The sequence below is a fragment of the Podarcis gaigeae genome (assembly GCF_964106915.1).
Source record: "Podarcis gaigeae genome assembly, chromosome: 7".
NCBI classification, from domain to species: domain Eukaryota; kingdom Metazoa; phylum Chordata; class Lepidosauria; order Squamata; family Lacertidae; genus Podarcis; species Podarcis gaigeae.
In genome coordinates, this window is record NC_139683.1 from 57,977,676 (window position 1) to 57,992,725 (window position 15,050).

Sequence of the window (15,050 nt, forward strand, 5' to 3'; positions counted from 1 at the left end):
GAAGTTGCTAGGCCATAAGAAAGTGAGTTGCTTAAGTCCAACACCAGAGATGTCATGGCAGAGGTGATAAGGGAGCTAGATACTTCCTGGTTCATAACTGAGTCACTTAGCTGCTTCACCGCACCATGTCCAATTCTGGTTTGCAGCCAAGTATGATTTGTTCAAGGGACGCGGGTGGCGCTGTGGGTTAAACCACAGAGCCTAGGACTTGCTGATCAAAAGGTCGGCGGTTCGAATCCCTGTGGCGGGGTGAGCTCCTGTTGTTCGGTCCCAGCTCCTGCCCACCTAGCAGTTCGAAAGCACCCTTAAGTGCAAGTAGATAAATAGGGACCGCTTTCTAGCGGGAAGGTAAACGGCATTTCTGTGTGCGGCGCTGGTGCTGGCTCGCCAGATGCAACTTCGTCACGCTGGCCACGTGACCCGGAAGTGTCTTCGGACAACGCCGGCCCGGCCTCTTGAGCGAGATGAGCACGCAACCCTAGAGTCGGTCACGACTGGCCCTGACGGGCAGGGGTACCTTGACCTTACTATGATTTGTGCAAACTACAGTTCAGTTAATGGTAACTATGTTTTGCACAAGCAAGGAAGTGAGGAAGTTTTTCACAGTGCATGAAGGGAGGAGAGGAAGAGTGTATCCAAGCTGAGGCTCATGCATGAATGATTGAACACCGACTTGCTATTATGTGTGAAGGAAGCCAATGTTTAAAGTTTATTTTCACCATTATCAAAAAGGTATAATGTTATCCTGACTGCCTGAAGAGGTGAGATCAGTTCAGGGAGAGATGCAAAGCTTCTCTTGTGCAAAACTCACAGAATGATTTTCCTCCTCCCTCTTCTGTTTTGCTGAAGAAATCATCCAATAACTTATCAAAATATTTAAAGACTTAAGATTATGCATATGCATTTTCACTTGTGGTTACTATGCATAATGAGACTATGCAGCATCCGCATCTTACAACTCAATAACCATATAGTAATAACTACACAGTCCTTGTGATCAGCCCCAGATTTTGGGTGGTGTGGGCTGTTCCCCTGCACAGGGCGACAAGATGAGGGAGTGCAAAATTGAGAAGATCCATAATTGAGAAGATCCATTTGGGGGCACCACATTTTGTCCTTACACAGGCCAAAGATTATGAAAGATTATCAAAGTCTGTCCCTGCATGTTATATGTCCCTTTGAATTTATGTTATAGATGGGCTGTAATATTTGCTCAGTTTTTCATACCTAACTTAATAAGGTTTGATTAGGTAGGCACCTAGCTATTTCTATTCATTGGCCAGCAGATGGCTCAGACAATGAAAGATGGTAAACTGGGATCAGCTCAAGATCCAGACACTCTGTTCTGGCATCCTGGTTCACAGATCAGTGGAGTCACAGTGATAGAAAGTCTCATAGCACAAATCCATTATCATGGTGAGATGGATGCCTGAAGAGTCCCACCCCCTGGGCATTGCTACCTTTGGGGAGCTAAAAAGGTAAAGGTAAAGGGACCCCTGACCATTAGGTCTAGTTGTGACAGACTCTGGGGTTGCGGCACTCATCTTGCTTTATTGGCCAAGGGAGCCAGGGTACAGCTTCCAGGTCATGTGGCCAGTATGACTAAGCCGCTTCTGGCAAACCAGAGCAGCACACGGAAACGCCATTTACCTTCCTGCCAGAGCGGTACCTATTTATCTACTTGCACTTTGACGTGCTTTCGAACTGCTAGGTTGGCAGGAGCTGGGACCGAGCAACAGGAGCTCACCCCGTTGAGGGGATTCAAACTGCCGACCTTCTGATTGACAAGTCCTAGGCTCTGTGGTTTAACCCACAATGCCACCCGCATCCCTCTGGGGAGCTATATGCTCCCAATTATTCAGGTAGGCTAGATTAGAAATTGGGAAACCTGACCCAAACTGATTACAATATGTTAGAGCACGATAACCTTGGATTTAGGCAGAACGTGTGCCCACAGGGGGAGATGCAATGAAGCAAATACAGGATATTTTAATTTCAGCAAAGTTAAGTGTTGCCTCTCCCCCCACCCTCTGTCTGTCTAGAAAATTGTCTCTTGGTGCGATACACTAGTCCCAGGTAGCAAAATAAGTACCTGGAAGATTATATAGCACACTCAACCAAGCCTGTGATTTGCATCAAGCTTTTTCATCTAAACAACTTGTTCAGAAGTCCTTCTATAGTCAGGGAACTGAAATATCTTTTGGGTGAAATATGCCCCCTTGTTTGTAGCCTTAAGTGGTGCAGGAATGAGCAGGATGTATTTTTTGCTGTTTTCTTTGACCAGGATGTCATGCTGTCATATTTTTTTCAGGAATCTAAATAGGTCGAGGTTTAAACCACTCAAAAGATCTCTGTTAGATATAGGCAGTGAGCAATAAACTATTATCACTTCGTTTGCCATTAAATTTATATCCTCCACCTTTTTTCTACAGAACTTAGGAAAACATCCATAGGATTCCCTCATGTTTTCTCATCCAAACACTAATGTGCCTTCAGACCACTATGCTATGGGGCCACAACAGTGATATAATCGCCTCAAAACTCTCCCAAGATAATCCAACAATATTTTCCATATAATTTTTCTTCTTTTGCTGAACCTTTCAAGATCTGTCCTACTTTTGATAATCCAAAAACTACATTTTAGGTGTGTATATGTACCCATAGTCACACAACCTTGTAAGCATGAACAAACTGGACCCACTTTGCTTCTGTTCATTCCACCCTGTTAGTACACAAATGAAACAAACCATTATCCCTTCCTTAGTGCTTGTTCTTGCTAACGGATAGTGTCTTGTTGGAGCCATACAAATCATGATTTCTGGTTTAGATATAACACTAAGCCAAGGGTTGTAGTTTGTTTCCTCTGTGCACTATTGGGGGTGGGGCAGGGAGAGGAGAGGAGCAAAATGGACATAATTCGCTTATGCATAGTGAGCTATATGATTTTTGGCTTAGAATGAAGCTTGAATGTGGTCAGAGAGAGAAAGGGGGAGAAGTGGTTATTACTAATTCATACAGATTTAATGTAAGCAAGGAAAGGAGATAAATGATAATTACTTTTGTCTTTCTCTGATAACGAATGCTGTCAGATCTGGTTAATCCAAGCTTCGTTTATCCTTATGTCTCTATATTGGAAAGATTTAAGTGATTGCTAATCCTGTGATGTGCAGAATATGGTGCCAGCCTCTTAAACTTGAAGGCTTTTGTAAATCTGCAATTCAAATGGAATGTGTTGCTTTTAAATTAACAGGCTTGAGCATAATTACTGAATCAAGGACCCAATCTTATCTTCAGTGGCACTTGCCCAAATACTACAGAGAAAATTAAAACCCAAAATCTAGCTAGTTACATTATAAAAGGCTATAGTGATTCAGCTTATGTGTCTTAATTCCCATTAGCTTTTAATGAAACTTAGGTGTCTTAGGGTTCCTGTCTTGCTTTTTTCATAGGCCGTTACCACAGTATTCAGTAATAGCAGCAATATCTTTAATTGTTTCTTTTTATGCTTCTCCCTGATCCAGACTCTGTAAAGAGGAAGTGTGACCTGCAAAATGAGGAACAGTAAAAGAGATAAAGAAACACCCTGCCCATATTTTTAACAAGTCTTGGGCTCAAGAGTGTGTTGTATACTGGTAAACCTGGGAATATGGATTCTTCCTTTGCCAGCACAAGCCAGAGTTTAAAATGTTGGTTTCGTTTTCCTGACACAGGCAAAGAAGTCTAACTTCATCATCTTCAACCTGAAGCAATATCATTAAATCAGGCTAAATGTCAGTGACACAATAAGCAGCCAGCACACACATAATTCAATTTTTTAATGCTTGATTAGCAAGCAAATTATGCAAATGTGGCAAAAGCATGAGAAATGGATAATATATCCCCCATTCATCCTTTTATTCGTCTCGGGTATGGCCCAAGATTTTATCGTTTGATCTGTTTAGTTTCTAGGACAGTAAAAACTAGGAGATAGTCACTTTTTCAAAGAATGCCTTATCTTGGTTTCTCTTGTCAGCTGCTGATCCAGTCACACCCTGGTTTTTCCTCCTCAATCTGTATGCAAATCAGCTGTATTTTACACATGCACTGGCTGCTAAATCTGTTAACATTCGCATGCATTAGCATTTACACCCAAAGTGCAATTCTCCTCTTGGGGAAAAATGGCCTAAAGATTTTGCTCCCTTCATGGTTACACCTGTTTTCCCCGTCTTCACAGCAAGCGTTCCTCTATTGTTTCCATATTTCACTTTTTTTCTGTACCTGTTGAGTGAGAGCTGTGATCAGGAAATAATCTTCAGAGCCCCAGACACTTCTATATTGTCAATGCCAGCAGTTGTGGCATTATAATACTGATGCAGAACAAGCAGCGAGAAAACTGGCCACCTTTTTGTAGTCTGTGTGTTCCTGTCACCCAGCTTTTGCAAGGGGTTCTTAAAAATTACTGCATCTGAACACTGACATCACATCTATCTACCTGCTGCCATATCTCAACAGTTTTGAGCAGTAAGAGCTGCTGGACTATACAAAATACTCATGTTATTCCCAATTGTCCCCTTGTATGTGCTTGCATGAACAAATGTAATGGGTAAACACTGGGAATATCTTGACAGAAACTCCTGCAATTTTGGGACCATCAGTTCCAGAAGCAGCTGTCATGGGAGTAGCTACCGGCCATATATGTAACTTCAAATATTGTACTTCCACAAAATGAACGTATTTTGTTGGAATTGTTCTCATATGGAAAAATTGATTGTGTGAATTGCCTCTACTACACTCACTGTTTTCTATGTCCAGAAAGCAGTACTTTGCTTCTGTGGTAAAGTTTCAGAAAATGCTTTGGCTGAATCATATATCAAACTGGGAACAACAGTCATCACTGCTCAATTTGCTTAAGTATTATGGAAGCTGTTGAGTGGATGATAATGGATGATAACACACATGGTCATAGTAGGACTGAAGACATCTCACACACACTATCTTAAACCCATTTCAGTCATCACAATGCCACTTGCCTCAGACACAGCTCCACATGTCACTGTAGTTAAGTTGGCATATAGCCCACTGGGTGGCACCATTAATGCAATCTTATTTTTTTAAACCACGGCTGTACATCACACACAAGCACATATAATGCAATGAATAAGGACAGTTTTGAAGGCCAACTGTCAACTTGAAGTAAATGCAGAAATTTAAATAATGAGACCAGACTCATTATTACCCAGTTCTGAAGCCATTTGCGACATCTAGGAGCCATTAAGTGTCTAGAGCTCTTATTTATTGCAACAAGATTTAGGTTGACTTGCATTTCTAGTTTATGTATGCAGAAGTTAAAACAGCAAGACCAAGCGCTGGTTCAATGTGGTCTCCACATAATCTCCTTTGGGCTCAGGCTCACAGACATTTGCCCTCATCGTGGATACAGTTACATAGAAAGTATGTTATGATGACCAGAAGTACATGAGTACCCATAGACAAAACACTTGCAGAGAAGGATAATTAATGCACCCCAGTGTAAGCTCTTGCTTCATTATTTATTTGTTATACATTTACACCAAAACCACTGGATATCTCACCAATTGTACTTCCATTTTGTCCAGATTAATTCTTGTTCATTCCCATGCACTCCAGTACAAGCTTCAGGTGGAAGTCCAGGATGTCTACCATGTTTTGAGGCTGAAGGATGGAAACGAGAAATAAATCTGAGTGATACTGGCATAGTGATGGCGTTCAGTCCAGATGGCCTCATCCATCAGCTTCATGTAAACATTAAAAAGCATGGGAGACAAGATGGAGTCTTGCAGTACCCCACATACACCAAAGGTCATGGCAAAGAATGAGCATGCATGTATGTGTGTGACTGGTTTGTTGGTGTGTTTTAATGTGGTGCCCACAACTCTTCCACGGGTCCCCAAATGTACCCACAGCTCAAAAAGGTTGGTGACCCCTGTTTGTTCTCTACACTGACTGGCAGTGGCTCTCCAGAATTTCAGACAGAAGCTTCCAGTTCTACATGGGAGACCCCAAGAACTGAACCTGAGTCCTCCTGCATGGACTATTGATTTTTGCCATTGACATGGCCCTTCCCAATTAACACTGGCCAGAAACACATGACTGGAGCATCTGCTGTAAAATCACCCAAAATGGATGATTCAATTCAGCCAAGTAAAAAAGTAGAGGTAAAACAACTTGCAATGCATGTTTGCTCAGAAGTAACTTTCATTATATTCAATGACGCTTATTCTCAGATGAGGATGTGTAGGACTGCAGCTTTGCACTATGTGCAAATGTCTCCTGGCAGTCAAAATCTGTTGCATGGATGGTATTTGTTGCTGTGGGCAGGAAAAAAACACCAGGGGAATCCTGAAAGGAACAGGCACAATTCAATGCAAGGTATACATGACTGGAATAGCCCTAAAGCTGTGGATGACTCCCTTAGTAGCATATCACATTTGATTTTGCAAAATTGTTTCTAATTTTTCCAGCAGCTGTTAAGGCGCCTTGAAGGTTGCAAAGTTAGATTTATCATTCTATAAGCTTAGGGCCCCTGTACAATCGCAGTGACAGCATTCCTGACACACAAATGGCAGCAGTGGAAAAGTTCAAAAGAATGAAAGATCTTCTCTCAAACCTGTTCTACTTCTTATTAAAGATTTACTGAAAGGGACACAGATGCTGGTAACTTGCATAAGCCAGTGTGTCTCAGCTCCGTGGCCTTTCCTTCAAGGAAGTAGGTTTGCTTTGCGGATCCTTGAAGGCGATGGTACGGTTTCTGGCTAATGGTAAGGTATCTTTTGTTCCTCTTCAAATACATTATGATAAATCTTTCCTGAAGGAATGTGTCATCTACAAATTTCGACAACAAATGCGCTGTTGCTGAAGAAGAGCAGAATGAATGTCACTCAGTTGTGATTCTTTGTGTCGTGATTTTGTTCCTTGGGTAAACTTCAGGTCTTCTGTGCTCACTTCAGAGCTTAGTCCAACATCTGTCTCCTTAACAACATTATCAGTTTGATCTGATCTCTTCAAACCAGAGACCTGAGGCTATACCAGGGTGCATTTGAAGCTCTTGTACAGGTATTCTTTCCACATTGTTTCACTAGAGTAGGCAGCTATGTACACATATCCCTTTGCACATGTGGAATTTTGGCCCATCTGTTCATGTAGATGAGAAAGTTTTATGTGTTTGGAAGCTGCTCAGAGTGGCTGGGGCAACCCAGCCAGATGGGCAGGGTATTACTATTACTGTTACTATTACTAGATTCAGGTAGGTAGCCGTGTTGGTCTGATGCATGTACACGAAAGCTTATACCCAGAACAAATTTAGTTGGTCTCTAAGATGCTACTGGACAATTTTTAAATTTTTAATTTTTAATTTACTTATTATTATTATTATTATTATTACCATTATTAGAATTATATCCAGGAGCACATACCTCATCTGTAACAGACACCTGAATTTGACCAGCTCAAGATATTTATATTGTATGTAAATGTAAATGGGTGTACCATTTCCAGTTCTTCAAATCTCTCAGAAGGATTTTGTTTCCCTGAGTTTTACATTTGTAATTCTGCTAATTAGTCTGTAATCAACAGAACATAAACATCTGCATAAGCGATGGAACCAGCGGAGCCCCTTCAATTTATCACATTAAAGCATTTGGGCAGGGGGATATAAATCCATTCACGAAACAAATCCTGTCCTCAGGCTCTCTGCTAACTAAAAGCAGAAGTGTGGAAATGGAACTAGTCACCAGCTGAACACAGTCACAGTAAAGCACAAGTTCAATTACAGCCATAGAAACCAAAAGAAAGAAAGGCATGCATAGAATAGTGTCTTCTCAGTATGTGTGGTTTTCCCCATGAACAATCACTCTGCACATTCCTTCCCCCATGATGTTTCTTAGTTCCTATCTAAACATGTTCAGCATCATTCAACAGTCTGCTTTGGTTTTTCTGTGTAAGCAGTTGTACTAGGTATAGATGCATAGAGTTACCAAACTGCAGAGCTTATGGTTAGCAGAAAAGACCCATGCTCACATCACAAGGCATTTTAAATTATCCTATCTAAGATGCTGCCTTACTCATTATAGGCAACTAGGCAAGTTGCTATTTGCAACCATTCATTAGTTACAATTTTGTAGCATTTTCTGTTGTCAAAACAAAATGGTTTCTTCATTCAACACTTTGCTACATAGAAGGCACCTTATGGGTGGTTCATTCAGCCTCAAGTTAAATATTTTGTAGAACAAGAATTTATGTACAAGCACTTTAAGATAAATATATATATATAAATGAAGCATTAAAATATTTTCCTCAGTAAGCAGAGGCATATTATGGATTTGAAACAAACTATATTCAGCAGAAAATGGTCAAATTGAAGTCCCAGAGGCAAAGACTTACCATGCACCTTTCACTGGAGCAGGTGTGCTGAGCTACAATTTCCATCATCCCTGATCATTGGCCATGCTTGCTGAAGCTGATGGGAGTTGTAGTTTAGCAACATTTGGCAGGCCCAAATTTTTCCATGACTGCATTGAAGGGTAACCTGAAAAGGGCAAAATCTAAACTACCGTAATTCATTCCTAATTCCTAAAATGCTGATCTAACTAAGCCCAATTGCCGGCTCAGTTTCATTGTGTTCCATCTATGGAACTCCTTCCCAAGTAGCATTCAGTCTTCCCACCACAGTGGACACCTTTTAACAAAGACTCAAGATGTTTTGGTTTGTCCAGGTGTTTGGAACATGAATTGTTCTGGTTTGGGATTGCAGTTGAATAGATAGTGTTAACACTCCACTCCAAACTTCATGAGCAGTGTGGGATTCCAGGGGTTGCAGTTGTACTTACCAGGGTCTGTATTCCCTTTGGGGACAATGAGGCACAGCGGAGTCTGGGGTGTTTATGATACGTGGTTTATTTACACATACATACAACCCTTGTCTAGATGGAGAGAGTGCAGAGCTTTCACAACCCAAGGAAGTTCAGTTCCTGCCACTGCTGCAGCCATGGATTCCAAGAGACCCCAAAGAACATGTCTAGCCCTAGCAATAGCATGAACAGACTGCCCGCCTTGTGCTCTGGCCTCCTACCTCTCCAGCTTGCAAAAAGGACATTTTTCCCTGTTTGCTTACCTCATCACCCACTGTATCCCTGGAAACTACTCCCTCCACACTGGCTGGGTCTCCCCCCTCTGTGTCCAGCAGCATCTTTTGTCCTGTTGATAGCTTTCGTCAATGGGTTAATGGCTGGCCATCATCTTCTTTTGTCCTCCTCACCACCCACACTCAGCGAGCTCTGCCAGGCTAGTCTTCCTTGTTAGCATAAACTGAGCCCAGAAATTCCCGTGTTTGGCACAGTTTAGTCAAATCTGGATTAATTCTAATTTTTACGGGAATCCAAGAATTATGGGTGACTTGCATCCACATGTCCCCTAAATGGGTTCTGGGGCTTTCCTCAACCCTCTAGAGCAGATTTGGGGAGGTTAGGGGCTGAATGCAGAGATAATGCAGTGGGAGAGAAAATCCCACTGCACAAATGGAACTACTTCATTAGATAGTTGGTTTTATCCCATTGCTAGCATTCAGTTATGAATGAGCTTTGCAGTGTACACATTGGTGTTTTTCTCTTATTCTTGTTTGTGCTCTTAGTTCCTGGTACCTTTATTTATGGTGAGTTTAGATATCCTAAAAACCACCTGGAAGCCCTTCTCCACACACACAGGGATTTTTGAAACCTACCTGATACTAAAAATACATTTGCTTTATATAAGTAAAGGTTGAATGTCCATTCTGTCCTTACATCACGTCAAAGAGCAACCAAATGCCAATTTCTATTTTAATCTTTGCAGAAACCCTGGGAATTAGGGGCAGGGCTGTACAATGGCTCTTTGAATGAATGCACTCAGTTGCTACCTCTTTTACAGTGTCATGGTTCCCAGTTCAAATGTTGCATCACTCTTAATATAAAGTACAATGTGCTGAACTGAGAGATGTGTTCTCAAGCCGTTACAGTAATATGCAACTTCTTGCTCATCAGTTTGAACTGAAAAAGATACTAGGCCACTATTGTCAGAAGTTACTGACAAAAAAATATATATACGTGACTGACCTTGCTCTCCCATGTCACGCTGTGTCACCCACAACCCTTTCATTTTGCCTAACGAAAAGTTCTGTGTAAGTCAAAAGCCTGCCTATTTCCATCCTGATGTAATTAATCCAAATGAAAGCTGTCCCTCTACATTTTTTTATTATTATTTTGTGGGTTTCACATGCATCATAAATGATACTTAAATATATCAGGAGGGCAGCAATTTTGGGATTTATTTTATAGAAAGTCATTCATCAGAACATAACGAGTGCTCAAAGGCCCATCTATTGCAGCATCCATGTCTCACCATGGCTGACCAGATGTCTGTGGAAGCCTGCCAAGAGACATAAGTGCAACAGGTAAAGGTAAAGGGACCCCTGACCATTAGGTCCAGTTGTGACCGACTCTGGGGTTGCGGTACTCATCTCGCTTTACAGGCCGAGGGAGCTGGCGTACAGCTTCTGGGTCATGTGGCCAGCATGACTAAGCCGCTTCTGGCGAACCAGAGCAGCGCACGGAAATGCTGTTTACCTTCCCGCCAGAGCGGTACCTATTTATCTACTTGCACTTTGACGTGCTTTTGAACTGCTAGGTTGGCAGGAACTGGGACCAAGCAACGGGAGCTCACTCCGTGGCAGGGATTCGAACCGCCGACCTTCTGATCGGCAAGTCCTAGGCTCTGTGGTTTAACCCACAGTGCAACAGAACCGTCCCCAATTCTGATTCTCAACACCTTGCATTTAGACGTGCCCTGCCTCTCATGCTAAAGGTGATATACCACCATCATGGCTACTTAATTTGATACCTTTATCTTCCATTAATTCTTCTAATCCCCTTTGCAAAGCCACCCAGGCTGTTAGCCATTACTACATCTTGTGGTAGCAAATTACATAATTCAGCTGTGTGTTGGGGGAAGAATTACTTTCCCTTCATAGTGAATCCATCTTGAGGATTATGCAGAATGAAAAAAAATATTATTCAGCATTTCTTCCCAATGTTAAAAACTATCATTCATCCTTAAACCATTTAGCATCTTTTGCAGCCTTCTGGAATGTGTTCTCTTTCATATCATCATTGGTGATTTCAGCTTTATAAGGAGTTGCAGTGTTCCAAAGGAAATGGCATTTATAGTATTGGTGATACTTTGCATCCACTAAGGTCAATGGGAATTTGTAACTGGCTTCAGTTGCTTTTGCATAAGGAAGTCAGGGAGCAAATGTATTTTTCATGAGCTACAGATGCTTTTAATAGTGTGCAACCTTTGTGCTAGAGTACAGGTGTATTACCCTAGCTTCAACAAGTCCTCTATTAGCATGCAGTGTCTTCTAACACACACTCAAAATTAGTCTCTGTAGAAAACCCAGTGCATAAGTGTCAGTGTGTGAAATGTGTAGTGCAGTCTTGAAAATACTTGTGGTGTTATATTTTTCTTTGTCTCCTGGATTAAATGTTTTGTAAAGGGTTGTTGGCACTTACTGATGGAGAGGGGAGGGATGGTGCAGGGGGGGGGGAGCTAAGTGTGACTGTGTGAGCAATGCATGCAGGTGCTCACAGCAGAAATTGCAACCACTTCACTCCTCCACAGCCCTTTTGCTGCTGTGCTACCTAGAGCCAAGCCAAGGTTTGGTTTAGCGTTCCATCCAAAGCAGGGTCCATGGATTTCCCCGCTTCGGGGGGGTGGGGGAGCATGAGCAGTAGCCAAGGTTTGTTCTTGGGTAACCCTAATGGTTTAACCAGTCTGGTCACCAAAAATTTAAGTTCCCGTCTTCTCCTAATTGTGATTAGTGAAAAATCTTGTTAAATTTGCTGGAAGCATGATTTATCTTGCTTGAGATTGGCACACATATGCATTCCACAATAACAGAGTTTTGGGGGTTTTTTTACTCCTGTGTGTGCATTAACAAGGACCTGATGGAATATATTAACTTGGCAGTGTGTTAATTTGTTTTGACAGGATGAGGCTTTTGACTAAGAAGCAGCTCATCATATGCAAATGAACTGCTCATAATTAACACTAGTCTTTGCTATCCTTCTGGTGTTTGATGTGCTGTATAATGTTTTTGCCCCTGAACCCCATATGCCTGCCACTGTTTCTGAGCTCTTTCCTTAATAGCAATCTCTTAAGTTTAGACTCAAGGTTCGTAACTCCTCTAACATAACCTAGGCAAAGTCAACAGTTATCAGTGTGTAATTCCCACCTTCCCATTGCTTTGCCTTTTGAACCCATTTGGAGTTTGTGGCTAATAACTGCGTGAAGTGTATTTTTTTTAAAAAAACAACAACAACAATTACAAAAGTAGAATATCTCATTTTGCAAAATGATGTCAATGCACATTAAGATAACACAGCTGTCTTTTCATTTCTAGCTTGCTAGATCTGAGAGAAATTTGGATGCCTTTGCTCTCAGGTGCAATCAATGGTTTCACTTTGTGCCGGGCCCAGAAACATGTATTTGGTCCTGATTTTAAGCATTTGTTTTACTTAGACGGGAGCTGAAGAAGTTCAACACTCTGCTGCTGTGCTGATATAGATAAATGACAGAAAGAGGACAGTCCCATACCATAGAGAGAGAGCGAAAGGAAAGGAGGAAAGCCTCAAAATAAAAAATAAAAATAGGGAACTTTAATAAAACAGTAAGTTCTCTATTGTGTTTCAGTGGAAACTTTTCTCAAGGGCACAATAATTCAGTTTTGTTGAATTATTATAATAAGGGAAGCTCTGAGGTACTAAGGCTTGGAAAGAGTTTTGATTTTATTCCAAAGTTTATAAATTTCCTCCTGTATAGCTCAGGTACCTTGAAGTTTAAAATAATCAGATACAGAATTTTCTTCATGTATCTTTTAGTTCTTTAAGCATTTAAGCTCAAGATGTTGTTTTTCAGCAGCACCAATAAGTACTTGGTGAAATACACGAGACTTCTGAATAAGCATACATAGTATTTGGATATAAGACACAATTTTGTATAAATTCCATACATAATTCAGAGCTTCCTAATTACTGAAAAAATGAGTTTCTGTTAATCAGTTTGCATACTTTTACTTATGGTTCCTGATAATATTCTACCTTCCCAGCCTCTAAATGCACTCACACTTCTCTTCGTTTGCTGTGCTTCTTTCTCCTCTGAATGAAGATGCTTGTAGGGCTCTGGCAGTAATCTCCCAGGTTTCATTTCTGATACAGATAATCATTTTTCTACTCACACAGACAGTTACCCCAAATATTCCTCATCTTTGATTCTATCACATTTACTTTTGACAGGGGTGGGGAAGCAATATAATTAGTAAATGGACGTAGACTTTTGTACAAGCTAGAAAAATAAAGCACATTGGACTTTGCATTCCCATATGACCAGTCATACACCAAGTCAATAGTACACATGTGCTAACCAAGTACAGTACTATAATCCATATTCATTTGCCCAATTCATTTTTCAGGAGCAAGAAGCAAAGTTCTCTTTGCATGCACACAGCTTTGTTTGGAACACAAAGATCTCTGAGACACAGCAGACTTTCCGTGGGTGTCTGAGAGCAAAGGAGACAAAGAGGGAGGAAATCCATGGAAATAAACAGATAACATTCCTCAGTCTCCTACTTATAGAGATACCTCTGGTCCTAAAATGGGAGTTCTGGTTGCTGAAAGAAAATGCAACTTTATTATTTAGAGACTTGAATTATCTTCAATGATCTCATGAGTCGTGTCGTTAATTTACCTTCTATTGTCCTGAAGCTGTAGTTAGGGAAGCTGTATCTTAAACCTGCCTGTAACTTGCCATTGCACCTGACCTCCTTACTCTTACCTTGCAGGAATATCTTCCAGATTCCCAGAAATCATGTCAGTAGGATCACACTCGTTCTCCCCAGGAGGCCCTAATGGGATTATTAGAAGTCAATCCTTTGCTGGCTTCAGCGGTCTCCAGGAAAGAAGATCAAGGCAAGTAGCAGCTCCAAAGCCAGGCTTTCAGCTTGTAAATAGGGGGTGGGAAGCTTTGTTGGGGTCTGTTGTTGTTATCCCTTTGTTATCTATTGCAAAGGATGCCTCAGTTATAGACCTGACAATATATCTGTGGTGAGATTTAAATTAAGCAAACAGAAAACAGCTCTGGCTTTACCAAAGGTTATCTCCTTGACCTATCATGTCTTTTAAGACTTCAGCAAGGTTTTTCATCAGCTTCACAATTGAGGATGGGTGATGGGGAGCGGTTACATGCAGTCATAAGAAAACAAAGGAAACCCTTCCACAGGGAATGCAGTCAGGGTCTAGCCCTTTCATTCCCTTAGAGATGTGTCAAACAGTCTGATTTCCTTTAGATCCAGTTTAATCTTAACTGCTTCATGGATTCTCTTTGCTGCTACAGTAGGTTCAGACATGCTGTTTGCAGCAATATTTCTCAAGACAGTGTGCACTCACCACCACAAATCCAGAATATGGAAATCAACATTATTATTTTTAAAACAGGTAGCAGTGTAGGCCAGGGTTGGAGCAAGAAGTCAAGAGTAGGCAGCAGCCCGTTTTTTCTCCTCTTCCTAGGATCAAAGTCAGCAACCTGGCATTGTTGGGCAGTGCTGAGCATCTGAGTCTAGCTACCACAACACCACAATGTCCACACTGCCAAAGGCAGCACTATATGGAGGAAATTGTGGGAACTGAAAATGGAGGACATAAACAAAACATTGGTGCTGCCAAAGCTATGCTGGCCACCACTGATAGAGGCAGAAACCCGTCAGAGGGTGCTTAGCTGAGGGCCCTCTCAAATTTGAAGTTGTCCCTGTCTCCGCCCTGTGTTTCTGTGCCCCTTTTGTCTCTATAGCTGAATATCATCTGCAGTTTACATGACATATAGTAATGTTCTGGTATTAATGATGCTTAGGGATAGATGGCTATTACACATTAACTTTATCAGCAGTGTTGCAGAACTCCCCTCCCCCCATTTAAAGCCAGGGTTAAGCTTGTTGCAGGTTGCTTTTTTAT

The 15,050-nt window shown here is 41.4% G+C and overlaps 1 protein-coding gene across 5 annotated transcripts in view; it reads left to right on the forward strand.

Annotated features, from left to right (window-relative positions):
* RIPOR2 (RHO family interacting cell polarization regulator 2) overlaps positions 1–15,050 on the forward strand; it is a 97,599-nt gene that overhangs the window by 49,396 nt on the left and 33,153 nt on the right. For all 5 annotated transcript variants that reach the window (XR_014566199.1, XM_083746872.1, XM_083746869.1 and 2 more), the window contains exon 2: positions 13,886–14,012. Coding sequence is in view for 4 of the 5 variants with exons in the window: in XM_083746872.1 (XP_083602998.1) it covers positions 13,886–14,012 (127 nt within the window). In the remaining variant the exon portion in view is untranslated. The remainder of the gene's footprint in view (positions 1–13,885; positions 14,013–15,050) is intronic.